At 38.8% G+C, this 14,874-nt stretch overlaps 2 protein-coding genes across 2 annotated transcripts; both read right to left on the bottom strand.

Annotated features, from left to right (window-relative positions):
• Window positions 1–1,720: 1,720 nt before the first annotated feature.
• On the bottom strand, window positions 1,721–9,104 carry cdk5 (cyclin-dependent kinase 5). Its single transcript, XM_046409223.1, has 12 exons — window positions 8,884–9,104; window positions 8,431–8,519; window positions 8,283–8,350; window positions 8,061–8,121; window positions 7,923–7,979; window positions 7,635–7,730; window positions 7,302–7,376; window positions 5,445–5,541; window positions 4,839–4,908; window positions 4,612–4,672; window positions 4,425–4,505; window positions 1,721–4,206 (listed from the first exon to the last, which is right to left on the bottom strand). The coding sequence occupies exons 1-12, from the start codon at window positions 9,077–9,079 to the stop codon at window positions 4,120–4,122; spliced, it is 1,038 nt and encodes a 345-aa protein (XP_046265179.1). The 5' UTR covers window positions 9,080–9,104; the 3' UTR covers window positions 1,721–4,119.
• A 575-nt stretch (window positions 9,105–9,679) lies between these two features.
• abcb8 (ATP-binding cassette, sub-family B (MDR/TAP), member 8) lies at window positions 9,680–14,827 on the bottom strand. The gene is made up of 16 exons (XM_046409222.1): window positions 14,604–14,827; window positions 13,909–14,239; window positions 13,651–13,806; window positions 13,087–13,181; window positions 12,841–12,946; window positions 12,581–12,742; window positions 12,085–12,170; window positions 11,892–11,989; window positions 11,672–11,777; window positions 11,518–11,551; window positions 11,294–11,430; window positions 11,099–11,193; window positions 10,887–11,020; window positions 10,608–10,755; window positions 10,280–10,530; window positions 9,680–10,088 (listed from the first exon to the last, which is right to left on the bottom strand). Exons 1-16 carry the CDS (start codon window positions 14,705–14,707, stop codon window positions 10,005–10,007), a joined length of 2,127 nt encoding a protein of 708 aa, XP_046265178.1. The 5' UTR covers window positions 14,708–14,827; the 3' UTR covers window positions 9,680–10,004.
• Between the last annotated feature and the right edge of the window lie 47 nt (window positions 14,828–14,874).

Below are 14,874 nucleotides of genomic sequence, written 5' to 3'. Positions count from 1 at the left end.
ACCACACACTGTTACACATGGTGCGTTCAGTGCTCCAGCATTAATGGGAATAAGCACGTACTCCGGAGGAGGAGTACGGCGATCACCTCATGAGAGAGACTTTATCCAAATGGAAATTTTACTTTTCAGGAAACAGAAAAGGTGAATCAGAGCAATAAATGCACTGAGTCAGATACAACTGTTATCAAATTTCCAAAAAAAAAAAAAAAAAAAAAAAAAAAATTTGGGATCCCCATTTTCAATTCATTACATACTGAACAGCCGGAACGGATGCAGGGTGAACAGCTGCCAGCTACAACACAGATGTATGATATGAAAACTGTATATTAACCGTCATTCGTCAAATAAAGGGACACAAATGCCAATTCATGTTACACAATGATGCTATTCTGATGATGCTGCATTGACATGATGACTTTGTGTGTCATGTTGTCGTGTAAGAAAGCATAAAAAAAAAAGACCCAGCATTTACCGCAAACTGTGGATGAAGAATTTGTGAAAATGTCCGTGGTCTTTACCTCTTTATCTCTCCCCACCCCCTGCCTTACTACCAGTCAGAGAACAGCAGAGTGTATGTGAACTGGCAGAAACTAGTACTGAAATGTTTGTGCTCATTAAGTAGTCCTCAATTGATATTTACTGCATAGTTATGGCCAAGTATGAAACAGTATTGTATATATTTCTGTCACTCATCACCTGGATTTGAACTATTTTATTCTTGCGACTAATAATTAATGTCATATCTCCTCCATTTTCTTCCTTGCATGACCATTGTGTACTCCTACTATCCCTGGCCTCTTACTGTAATCTTAGCCATGCTCTTCACTTTGTAAGATCCAAAATGTACTTTTGGAGCCAGATGAATCAAAACGGTGTTCTCCACTTCATGTGCTAAAACATTTTGAGTCTTCAGAACACAAGAAGTCCTCCTCAAACCAGTCTTGGGATTGTGCAATACTCAAAAAGGAACGATATTCATGCAATATCTTTCTATCAATTTTTAGGGATTAAATAAGCAGAATGTGGCTTGAAGTCCAACTGAAATGTGCCTTCAAGGCTGGTTCTTACAGGTGACAGAAATTTTCATGTACACAAACATCTGGGGACCCGAACTTGCTTCATCTGGCTCTGCGTGCTTTATGTGCATTTTATTGTAGATATGTGATTTTAACTCTGAACTGTACATTAAATAGTTCATACACACTTAACCACGTGTAGTCAGTTTTAAATCACAAACCAAACTGTGCTAACTTCAGGGCCCCTTCTCATTACGAGCAACGAGCACAAAATAATCTGCTGGTTTGTTTTTTTGTCTCAGCTCTTCTCATTGGTTGGAGGGGCTCAGATATAACAAGTTGCTGTCCCAGACATGTACAATTTAATTATTTGCATATATGCATTTTTAAAAAGTTTTCAAGGGCTTTAAGATGAGTTGACATCCTGCTTGGTGTACACTGAAGCTGACGAAAGTACAGGATGCTTTTATTTTTCACTATGTAAAACATGGTTGTCATACTTTTTATGACGATGTTTCCAAAATGAAAGAAGAATTTCACCACAAGGGTCTGTTATTTGCTGCCCTGGAGCTTTCAATCGTCACGTGAGCTTTCTCAGCAGATCAAGTTTGCCCAGTTGCCACGGAAACGATCGAAAGCTCCGCAACAGCTGCTAAATGACGAAACGCACGGACCTTGTAGTGAGATTATTTAGCCAACTACTGTTTTGTTGAAAGTGAACTTTTAATGTAAATTTTTAAGACATCATGAACAAGAAACTTTGAACAGGCTTCATCTGACGAGAAAGATGATATGTGATAAACTGTGATATGATCAAAGAGTCCACAACAGCTACTAAATGGACCTCGTGGTGAGACAGTTTTGTCAACTTCTGCTTCCAAGGTCGAGAATGAACTTACATTCTCAAAAGCAGACATGTATTTATGTCTTATTGGCAGAAATATACACAAAGAATTGGTGGCATCTGTCCCAAGGTCTACCAGTAAAAAGCAAATATACTAGCAAAATGCAAAATCCACTCTTCATTCAAAATTGAAGTTGAAGCAGCATAAAGTTAACTCTACTGCAGTTGGTCTTAAATGTCCTGTCATCGCGAGATAATGAAATACTGAGAGCAAAAGCTTTTGTGTTTCTTTTTCATTATAACTTAATCCACACACACAACCTTCAAACATACTAACTCCTATAAAGAGCCTCCTAAACGTTTCAGATCCAAGTATCATTAAATCATTCAAAAGGAGTGTTTCGGTACCAAATTAATGCAAAAAAAAAAAAAAAAAGACAGACATACCATCATTAATAAATACATGCATCCATTATTGTCTTACATCAGCACAAAGAAAAATCCTGTCCCTATTGGCAAGGCTATTTCTAACAAGTCATTATGTAGGCTTTTACAGGATGAGAAGCACTGTAACAATCTCTAGTATAATAACACTGTGAGCCGTTAACCATGTTAATATAAGTAACCAAAATGGAAACAGCTAATGGTGCAAAACAATCGAAAAATTCAGATTATCAGTGGATTTTTTTTTTTTCATTTTGAATTTAACTATTACAAAAGCATTAAAAAAAACAAAAAAAACTAAAAGACATTAGTACAATAATGATAAAGCTTTAAAAAAAAAAGTGTTGCTAATGGTCCACTAGTCATGAGTGTGTGTGTGTGTGTGTGTGTGTGTATAGATACATTTATACCGGTTATAATCCTGGCTGAGTTCAATATATTTAATAATATCGATAACTAAATATTTCAAATAAAACTGTCAGTTACAAAGTGCACAAAAGACAAATACAAAAGGGGGAGCAAAACTCTGGGGAAATTATAAATTAGCTTCCCATGCTATTATACAATCTTGTCATAGACAGTGGGACATAGCGCTGTATTGCTGGTACATGAAACATTATTAGTACAAGTCCAAAAAAAAAAAAAACAGGGTAATTTTTAATTCACAAGTCTGTAATTGCTTAACGATTTCCTGGGAAGTTTCCAGGACAGAAGTATGTGATTGGGTACTGATTACAGGGAAAACATGGGCAGTGTTCAACTGGTACACTAATCATTTCTAATTAAAGGCTCATGTAACCTCGAGTCTCTTAGTGAGTGCAAATGATCAACTGAATCGGCCAAAAATCTGAAATATATTTACAAACACACAAAAAAATGTATAATAATGTAAATATAGTGAAAATAAAGTTTCCAATAATAAGGGAATAATTTATCAACATTTACTCAGATTTAACTGGGGGGGGGTTCTTTCAAAGATATAAATTAGTACCAAATGACATACAGTAGTTTTATTTATATGTATACTATTAAATTACAGACTTGTAAAATAAAATGTTGTAGAAAATAACATAAAATCCCAAAAAGAGCCTTTACTCGCTTGGTGTTCCCCTAAGTGACGCTGTAGCATCACCACAGCCAATTTATCCATGGATGTTAACTTCTCACAGATGTATCAGTACCTGTGTATACTGTGGCTAATAAGTAACGGCAAACACAACAGAATCTAAAATAGTGTCACCATCACATAGTTTGTCCAAATATGTCTCAATCATAATCCTTTAATAACCAAATTTAAGGGAAAAAAAAAAGTTTATTGGCTTCATTATCTCATTTCATTAACTCTTAAATAGCAATATGGTAGTCAATACTCCTGAATCAATTGGGCTACCGTCTCCGAAGACGTTATAACTTTGAGTAATGGAAGGAAATAGGCAAAACACATTTCAATAGCAATATAAACCATAATATTAGAATGTTGCTGTCAATTCCTGTCTATTAATTCTGAGGGGCTTCTTGTTTACAATCGTTTTGAAAGGTACAAAATTTAGTCAATGCCACACACCCTCCCAGATTAGTGCTAATTAACTGGGAGGCGTATAAGTACGAAATTAAACAGGCTTGCAGCCTAAAAGAACCTAAAACCTTGCAGAGCCACTCGGACTTTGTTCCACGTAGAGGCACAGCAGAATTAAAGCAGGGGAGTGTTTGAAAACCGCTGAGGGATCTGCCTGATTGGGACCGGTCCTAATGACCCGACAGAGTGAAGGATGATTGATTCTGGCGGCTGAGGTTCAGCAAGAGGCAATTTAGCATCTAGGGTGGGCAGAAATCGGCAAAGTAAGGGTGCTGCAAGGCCTCCTCTGCAGAGATCCTCTGGACAGGATTACATTTCAACAGGTTCTGGGTGAGATCAAAAGGAAACATTTACATAAGTGAACGGCAACATCAAATTTCTTCCATGAAAAATATATATATTAGCAACAACTGGTAGGTCATTTCTGCAGAAGTCACTGAGTTATTTGCACAAGCAATTATACAAAGAGGTCTAATAAAAAAAAAAAAAACACTTGTGCAGAGCCATTTACTATAAAATTAAAAGGGTAGTTAGTCAAAACTACCTGGAGTAGATCCCGTCCTGTGCTACTTAGTTTGGGGACCACATTTACCAGTGAGGTGGTGGCTGGATACATGGGATATGGCTGCAGGCAGAAAAAGAAGAAGTTAAGAACAGCTCGGGAGGGGGGTTGGGGGGAGTGTACCAGTAACACAAGGGGTTTACACTATCCACCGTGGGTAACAATTTACCTTGTAATCAGGCAGTTTCGTCATTGTCTGCCACTGTTCTTCAGTTGGTGTACCCAATAATGTACCATGTGGTTAAAGAAAAACTTGCAGAGAGGTGTGTTCACCCTGTAAATCAGAGCAGATCAGTAGTTCTGACTGAACAAAACTTCTGTGGTCCCACATATCAGACTATCTAAGCAGGAGACCCATGTTGTCAAAATATACTAATGATGTCCAAAAAAGGATATCTGAAGATTCTTTTCAACTGGTCGTCCACATCGTTCCCAGGGAATAAAGGCCTTCCAGCATTAGCCAGCTCTAAATGGGACATGGAATCCAAACAAAATGCCATTAATATTTTAGATATGCTGTGCTTGGGTTTACAAACATGTCCACACATTCATGTGGATTTAATCCAAAACAAAAAATTGACAAACAGAAACACAAGGAAGTAATATAAAACAGAACAAAAACACTTCAAGTCAAAATAATGTATTTCCATAGTGCCCCTATCCTTCCCTATTCCAAAGATTACAGTAAACACATCACCCATCTCTCTTTATTCCATTTGAATAATTAAATCTGCTTTTATGAACTGTAACATATTCCAAAGATCTCACATTATCTGATAAACTGTTCCACATTCTGGCTCTTTAGCTCCAAAAGGTAGCATAACACTGAATATTATCTATGTCTAGTAATACACCTTTGCTGCTGACATTTATACAGAAGACTTGTGTGTTTAACCATTTAAAATTCCCTAAACTTCATGAATGAAATAATCTAGTGACTATGTAACTGAACAAAGAAAGACAAGAACACATTATCTCATGTGTCAACAATCACAAACAAACCTGCAAATATGCATCCAGCCGACCACATGTCAATTGAGGTAGAATAAAGTTTAGCACCAAACAACACATCTGGAGGCCGGTACCACAATGTCACCACCTACAAACAATTGACAGAGTAAAGTGTTTATGCCAATTATCACACCCAAACTGGTGTTAACAACAACAGTGTGGACATTCAGCGTAATGACCCAATGTAGCGACACTGATTTCACAAAGAAAGGGCCATCTGGTTCCCATACGTCGATGACATTTTAGCAAACTGCTGCTTCAGCAAGTGTTTCACACATTTTTCCAGGTTATGTGAAAATCTGATTGCTGAAGTGTACTGACAGAACAGTGAAAATGATCTAATGAAACTATAAAAAAAAAAGTTTGGCTTCAAAGAGAGTGAGCTGTGTGTGTGTGTGTGTTTGAGCGCTCTGACTAAAAGTGCTTATGTTTCAGCTTGAAAAATTCAGTTTAGTACAGATGTTAATTATTCAGCCACCTGCTACAGATCCCCCCCCTCTCTCTCTCTTTTCCTTTTTGTAAGGCTTCTGACTGGAACTATGAGCATGAGTTAGATATCGAGTCACAATAATTTCTATATATAATTATCTCTAAAATTTCTTTTTTCTTTTTTTAATTTACAACATTCAAAAAAGTGACTGAGATGAGATAAACTGAGCGCGTTCTAATGCCAATTTCAGTGTCTCTGTGTTTCTAAATATGAGTAGGGAACTCTGCATATTCACTTTTTCTATGCATTAAAAAATGCTTATGCACCTGTTACTGCTTCACTTTAGAAAGAAAAAAAAAAGTATCACCCAAGAAAATGTAAAAACACTGATGAACTGTACTCTGAGGCAGGGATCTGACTGATCCCTGACTGAATAAATGAAACACGTCCCCATGCTGTCATGATAAGAACTTCAGTCACCGTATTTTATTTATGCTGCATTATTATTATATCCAGTATGTAAATGTAGTGCATTTTGTCTTGCAGAGAGAGTGCTCAGAGTCTCAGGGCAATACATCCTCTGAAATGACCTTTTAAAATGACCTTCAAATTCTCAATGCTTCAAACTTCAAACTGTTCCCCTCTAGGTTTTCTGTTTATTACATTTTCAGATCAATAGTGTCACTCTGGGTCAAGCGCCCCCCTCCCCATGAGATGAGCTTGCCGGGCCCTTAGGTCAGCCAACCAAAAACCACTAAACCTTTCTGAGACTTGCCTGTCATTTCTCTGATTGTATCAGCAACAACAACAACAACAACAAAATCAAACAACTCTTAAACCACATGCTGCTGAGCGTTCCACTCTCACCCATCACTAATTGAACAACTTAGCTTCAGGACCTCAGAGAAACAAATTAAAACCACTGAGTGTTCACACAAATGAAAGTACAAATGAGTGTCTAAAAAACATGTGAGCATTGCAGAAGAGGCAATGCATCTGCCCTTATTGCTGCTGTTTGGAGGTCAGATGTTTCTACTGTGTCATATTTTAATATCCAGCCCTAAAACACAAAGCCTGAAGGCTTTTAATTTATTGATGAGATACTGCTTGGTTTTAAAGCCAGGAAAATGTTTTTAACACAGTATTTGGGGAACATTTAATTTGGCTACACAGACATAACACAACTTCTGCAAAAGCCTGGATTAAAGGGCACAAAACTCATTATAATGTCAGTTAGCACCTAATTTAAAATCCCTCCATGAAAGTAAGTAAGTGTTTAGAAATCAGCCTTGGACTTGGCTTCTCTTCAGATATTGAAGTTTGAATATTGCGACAAATCAATGCTGTGTCACACAGGTGATATATTTTAAGATGGACGTAGTTAGTAACACCTGCTGTGTTAATGGAGAACAACCTACCTCAGCTGAGTAACACCTCACAGGAATGCCAAAGGCTCTAGCCAACCCAAAGTCAGCCAACTTCAACTCCCCATTCTGTAGAAAAAGACAAAGTTACCAACTCGTCCCAGATGGTATTAAAATAGAATAATAAATCAGAGCCTAGTACATCAGATTTAAGATATACATTTCACAGATACTATTATATTACTTCAAGTTTGCATAGTATGTTTTGGTGTGCCTTCCTTTTGGTTTGAACATACACATGACATACCTGAGCCAAATGATTTACTCACACAGTAACGAATATTTACCAGCCTTCAAGTCAAAGTCCAAATGCACCTAAACACTCACTCTGTTTATGAGGAGATTTTGCGGCTTCAGATCTCTGTGAAGAACATTTCGACTGTGACAGAAAGCGAGACCTTTCAACAGCTGGTACATGAATGACTGCATCAGACAGAGAGAGACTGAATTTAGAGACAAAGCAGTCTTTAAGAAGTTAATTCCATGTTTCACAGGATGCAGCTGACACACTGATGACAATCAGAGGCCAAACATGATGCTATTTAAAAACAAGCTATCTATACAGTATTCATTTAAGCAGGCATGCTGTCCTTACTTAACGTGTTTATCTCTTACCTTCACAGTTTCAGGATCCAGATCCCCATTGCAGCTGTCAAAATACTTCTTCAAATCCTGCATTTGATAAGAGACACACATTAGCCTTAGAAGGTACACATTAAAACATCCTGCAAGTTTGAGATGACGCTATCTCACCTGATCACAATATTCAAAAACCAAGGTTAACTTCTTGTCACTGTGCAAAACATCATGCAGTCTGCAGAAGACAGAACAGCTTTAAGTCGATGGTGGTTGACATCAGGGTTAAATGCAAACTGCTTGGTGCACCAGCACTAAGCTCAACTGACACAACAATGTAAAGCTACCTGTCGTTTCCACGTAACAACAGATTTGACTCAGTTTAGGCAGCGGACTGACCTGACAATGTTTTTATGCTTTAGTTCCTTCAAAAGACAGATTTCTCTCAGGGCAGAACTGGGCACCCCCTGGAAGAAATGACACCCAACTTGATGAGCACTAGCTTGCTAGGAGACAGCAGACAAATGAAAATACTATGCAAACATACCTCATCGTCGTCGTCCAACCTGACCCTTTTCAAAGCAACAATTTCGTGGGTTTCTCTGTTTTTCGCCTTGAAAACGGTCCCATACGTACCTACGGATTAATTAGATTAGCGTTAAATTAAAGCACGGCTGTCGTATTGATGAATGGCATGTTATCGTAAGGGGGTCCTGACATTAGCTAACGTTGGCTAACTAGCTTTCGGTAATATCGTAAAAGCTCGTAGACACACATTTTCTGACAGATTTTGTCGATGACACTAACAGTGTAAGTAAAAACTGTACACACGGCTTTCTATATGGTTAACTAGCTAGGGAATTAACTATCACAGGCACAACGAAAGCGCACAATCCTGCTAACGTTAGCCACACAACTACATGAATGCTGCTTTAGCAAAATAGGGTAACGTCAGCTAGCGTATATTAACTTTATAAAAAAAAGAGCATGTGGAACTCACCCTCTCCGATTTTTTCAAGCTTTTCATATTTCTGCATGTCTGGCCAGTGAAGCCAGCCTTGAACAAGCCAGCAAACCAATGACTTATTAAAGCTACAATTGAGGGTTGAAAATGTTATGATAGCTAGCGTTAGCTTCAAGCTATCTACACTTGCTGCTCCGGGTCGATCTGCAGCAAAGCTTCTCTTGTTGGTCATCTAGGGGCCAAAGGCTGAACTGCAATGCTCTTAAAACCCAGTGGAAAGATCCCAAAACATTGCAAGGATGTAGAAATATCTTTGCAGTAATTTACTCTTCTTATGGCATCCTTTATTTCCACAGGGAAGACAAAAATGACTGTATAGCTAGGTCACACCAGTCATTTCCAGGTACTCACTCTTGAACATGTAAACTCTTCATGTGAAACAACCACTGTGCCGGAGAGGTATATTTTGTGTAGGCTATGGGATATCTGAAAAAGAACCTTCTTAAATGTGTTTAACCTTGTATCCAGAGGTAGAAACAAGCTTTAAAAGACAGTTAACAGTGATTACACATACAATGGGGGAGATACTGGTTCCAAAACAGAAGTCACAGATGAACAGAGTAGATGATTGTAGGAAGCAACCAAAGCAATGTGGAAATTACTTTTCTGCTTCCTTCATCCCCCAATAAGCTACAATATTTTAACTGTAGGAACACTACAACAATATATAATTCAAGAATATACTGTTCATTTAGGCTCTTCAACCCTGTATTTGTGCCAAACCATGGAAATTATGTTTATTATAATCCATTAAAAAGGAAAAAATTCAGTATACTCTCATTAAAACAAAGTTTAATTCTTTGTTCTACGGCATCATAAATTATCATTCTATACAGGATAAGAGAAAACAGTGTGATTCCCATTCATGTTAGGTACTGTACAGTAGTGTGGTTTGTTAATCATCACAGACTGTTCCAGCTGGTCCTCTTACACATTTACATACATAAACTGACAGTTTGTCATAGAACTAGACTGACAGCTGGTAAATTTACACTACACGTTTGTCATAATTTATCTATTCAGGCAAGCCTTTGCTGTGAATTTCATTACTCATAGTAGGCTCATTGTACAGTTACAGTAAACAGGTTTTGGTGTGTTCATTTCTGCCCCTCAGCTCTTTGCCTGCGGATTAGATCGGCATAAAGTCCTCCTTTGCTCAGCAGCTCCAAGTGAGTTCCAGCCTTAAGAGAAAAGAGGAAGCTGTTAGATATAATTACAACTTACATTACATAGTAAGTATATTGAAATGGAGGCAACTACTGTTATGAAATAAATACTTTTCAACGCTTCTTTGAACTTACAATATTGTCTAATAAATTACCCAAGACTTTTAAGAGGAGATAAAAGCACATTAAATATTCTGCTACCTCACCTCCACAATTCGGCCATTGCTCATGACACAAATGAGGTCAGCCTCTTGGATGGTACTCAGCCGATGAGCAATAATAAGCACAGTCCGACCCTTGGTGGCTCTATCCAGAGCCACCTGCACCACTCTCTCCGATTCTGCATCCAGGGCGCTCGTGGCTTCGTCCAGCACTAGGATGCTGGGATTTTTGATCAAGGCGCGGGCAATAGCGACGCGCTGTTTCTGTCCACCTGATAACGTCACACCTCGTTCACCTGGGTTTAGAAATCCAGAGCTTAGTATTTAGCCTAAATGTCTCATTCTCCCAATTTGTCTAAATGAGAGCACGTACCAACGACAGTGTTATAGCCGTCTGGGAAACTTGTAATGAAGCCGTGAGCATTGGCTTGCTTGGCTGCATTAATGACTTCAGCATCTGTGGCCTCGGGTTTCCCAAAGCGGATGTTCTCCATGATAGATGATCCAAACAAAACTGGCTCCTGTAGAGATACAGGATAGAAGATGCTATGAAAACTGGACAGATGTTTGAAATTCAAAGTTTTACTAACCCAACAAATTATTCACATCCCTACTTGAAAAAGTGGGATGAATTCATTATGAAAGCCTTTACCTGATTGATAAATCCAATGACTTGGCCTCTCAACCAGGACAGATCAAGTGTTCGAATGTCAAGTCCGTCCAGCATGATAACACCACTGGTTGGGTCATAGAAACGCTCCATTAAGGATGCCACAGTGGACTTTCCTAAAATGTATTGGATTACTCATTTATAGGCTCACAAGTGCACACATTATCAATCAGAATCAATAGCTTAGAAATTACCTCCTCCAGATTCACCAACAATGGCAACAGTTTTACATGGTGGCAACGTTAAGTTGAACTTCTTCAAGATCTGATGGCCAGGTCTTGTTGGATAGCTATAAATATAGAAAAAATATGTCTAGATAGTATCCACAACATCCATACTCCAATTAATGTCTAGAATTGTCTTGAAATCTACTTTTCTTTTGAATTAACCTGAATGAAATGTCCATGAAATCCACTCTTCCTATCAGAGAGTGGTAAGGGATGCGTCCTCCTCCAGACAGAGGAATGCTGGGCTTCAGAGAGAGATATTCAAAAACCCGAGCCCCGGAGCTTATTCCTCTCACCATCTGTAACAAATATTATTGACCGATTTCTCCTTCAATAACAATTCAATTTTCTACAAATGTGCACATAATGTGTCTTATTTTACTCGCCTGTCCAAAAAGAATGGAGATACTGGCCAATGACCTGAACATAAAGAGAACAGTTAAAAGAGTAATACCCTAAAATCAGCTTCATTCAAAATGATACATTTTATTGGAAATGATAAAAAAAGGCATTTATTTTAGAACAGGTTGTGTCTTTTACCTCTGAACAGTCTGAGAAGCAACCAGGAAAGACATGAGGTCTCCAGGGGACATTTCATTGCTAGAGATTAAAGTTCCTCCAGCAAAAATAGTTCCTAGGACAATGCCTGTATTAACAGCACACAACACATGAAGATGATTAGTCTATACTGGACATTGTGAGATGCAAACCAATTTGCCGGATGCTGTGTTTATCTGTTAACATTGTAAAATGCACTCACAGTTCAGGGCAATGTTTGACAGTCCTTGGAAAACTGCTATTCCAGCACCAAGATTTTCATTCATTTCACACGATTTGTCAACTTCATATGCATATAATCTGTAGAAAAAAAGGTGTAAAGATTAAACCACATTATCCCTGACAGACATCATACTGCATCTCTACAAAGTATATCAGAATATACTCTCACTTACTGGAGCTCCCTCTCCTCCATGGCAAAAGCTTTCACAGTCCGCACATTGCCAAGAGCCTCATCTGCCACTCCTGTTGCTTTTGCAACCTTAAATTAAATGCAGTTCAGTCAAGACGCAGAAAGACAGCGTATTAAACTTCTAAAAACTTGTACATTGCAAAAATAATACCAGTTACACTGTGTCTAAAATTGTACGCTCTGCAAGTACCGACGCTTAAAATTAGTAGGTTGAGTTTTCTGTGCAATAAAATACTTAGGCTTCATAGTAGCAGAGAAAACACTGACAGCAGCCGGCAATCTGAAGAAAACATCTTCCTGTCACTTCTGACTATTGCTTATTTGGCATAGACATTTTGTTCTGTTGATGTGTCAGCCCACTAAATGATAGCAATCAGAGAGGGCATCAAGAAGAAGTTGTACGGAAACTTAAAATTAGGCAGGGAAAGAGAACAGATCTATGGCTGTTCTGATTTTGCAGCCCTGAGCAAAATGATCACCTGTTCTTGAGCCAAACGGGATAGTCTGCGAAGGAATGAGCCAATGAGAGCCCCTGCTCCCACTAGACACGGAAGGACCACTACCGTCAAACCTGTGAGCTTGGGGGAGATGACATAAAGAGAAACAAAACATCCAGCTGTCTGTGTGACACTCCGCAGACCCTGCAGATATGCAAAAAGAGCAAAATAATAGCAATTACAAGGCTAAACCTATATAGCATATTAGTAATTATTTTACAACACAAATGTAGCATTCATACCTGAGAAATGACCAATTTAAAGGATGATTTGAACTCCTGAATGTCAGAAGTCAAACGATTTACCAGCTGTCCAGTTTTATTGGCATCAAAGAAAGCCACATCTTGCCTGACAAGAAAAACAACATAGACAATGTTAGCAGTGCTTGGACTGCAGATATAGCACATAAATGACAGCATCCTGTCTGATGACCGTTGCTTTTACTGTATCCATGCATTCTTCTGCTTTAACATTGAGGGATCGTGTACCTCAGTAAGGAAGCAAAAAGGGTTTTCCTCATGTCAGCCGCCACTCTCTCCCCAACCCTCGAAAGCAGGATGATGTAACCACTCGTCAGCAGGCCCTGCATAAAGGAGGTGATTAATGACCAGTGCAAGACCATTTTCAGAAACCAGTTGTGATATCTGAAAGTTTCATACGGAAGTTGAACAGAACATGCAGAGATGTTAGATAATAAGCAGTAATTACATCTGCAAGCTTCATGAAAGTGGTAGTTATTTCAGAGCAGTTGCATTGGAATGCATTATATTGTCCAGGTGTTACTTTTACTGCGTCTATCCTTACCAATTCTTCTCAGTTAATTAACTGAGAAACAAATGCCCTGCATTACAATTGCATATTTAAGTGTTATGATGAGCACAAGACTCCTTTTGCAAATAAAACACCTGAGTGGGCAATCACTATTATATCAGATGTGTTTATCCGTTTGATAGCAGAAATACAACGGCTTCTTGTACTTGACTCTAGTCAAAGCTCTGGCTTAGCAAGCTATGAAATAGCTTGGCACACTGACAGAGTTGTTGAGTACTTACTTGGAGACCATACAGACCAAGTAATTTCAGTGCAGGACCTCTTATCTCTTGGACATAATTCTGAGTATGTTCTCTCAGGTAACGTGCCACAACATTTACCAGGTCCCCAAGCATCAAGGGGATTTTAATATTCAACAGAGCAGCACCAAAAGCAAGCTGAAAAAGAGAAATTACTCAGTTTAGTTGCATAAATCTTACACATCGTATTTTATTTTAGGAACACTGACATCACATTTTGGAGAACTGATTCAAGCTTACCACAACAGCGCCAATGAGTGCAAACAGTTCGGGTTTAACAAATTCCCACAGGACGTGCCATTTGAACTCAGGCACAGGGGTGTTGGCTACAACTTCCACAGGGATGTTGTTATTCGCATCTGCCTCGCAGTGTGCCACATGGCAAAACAGTCGTGCAGAGACTGTGAGTATTGCCGGTCCCAGGATGAACTTCAGAGTCGCTCCCGGGTGTTTGGATGTTCGGCTGGCGGACTGGCAGACAGTTCTTTGAGTGAACCTCCAAAAACGGCTGACAGCATTTCCAGACTGCTGTGAGGAGCTGTATGCATTAGATGCTGGAGTTGTGTGCCGGCTGTGTTTGAGAAAAATAGAATATTAATAGAGGCATTACAATAAAAAATGTCTAAAGTCTTTATATTTTAGGCTGTAAGAGTTTAAACTGGTCTGAAATCTGATGTTTTTGTGAGCGTGAAAATTGCTGTTGATGAACTTTTTGTTATCGATTAATCGTCTGTTCCTGATTACAAACTCATATACACAAGTTCATCCCTCTGTCTATATCTGGACACGAGAGAAAAACAGACATGTCAAGATGTACTGTTTAGAGCATCAAAGTGGGCCAAGCTTGTCAGTGTTGATTAACTATATAACCTGTACAGGTGATACAGGTCAGCTGTCATTAGCTAAACCAGGTACCCGGTCACCGGTTTTCCTACCGTGAAAGTTTCCACAAGTCTGCTGTTTTATTGCATCGCGAGGGTAACGACAAAGATCGGACTGGAGCAGTGATGCTTGCTCTATAACAGAGTAACTGAAACATGTTTTATGCTTATATCAGAGATAACAAGCTTGTTAGATCAAAGTAATCGTTAAGCTCTGCAGTAATCCACAGGCAATCTGCAAGCTGCCATCTTGACTCTGACCCAGAGTGCATTTCTGTCACTGCCGTGGAGGTAATCTTTACGGTCAATGGCGGTTTGTGACCGC

This window comes from Scatophagus argus, chromosome 13 (genome assembly GCF_020382885.2).
Source record: "Scatophagus argus isolate fScaArg1 chromosome 13, fScaArg1.pri, whole genome shotgun sequence".
In the NCBI taxonomy this organism is placed as follows: Eukaryota; Metazoa; Chordata; class Actinopteri; family Scatophagidae; genus Scatophagus; species Scatophagus argus.
The sequence above is the reverse complement of the archived record's forward strand: the minus strand, read 5'-3'. Positions and strand labels throughout refer to the sequence as shown.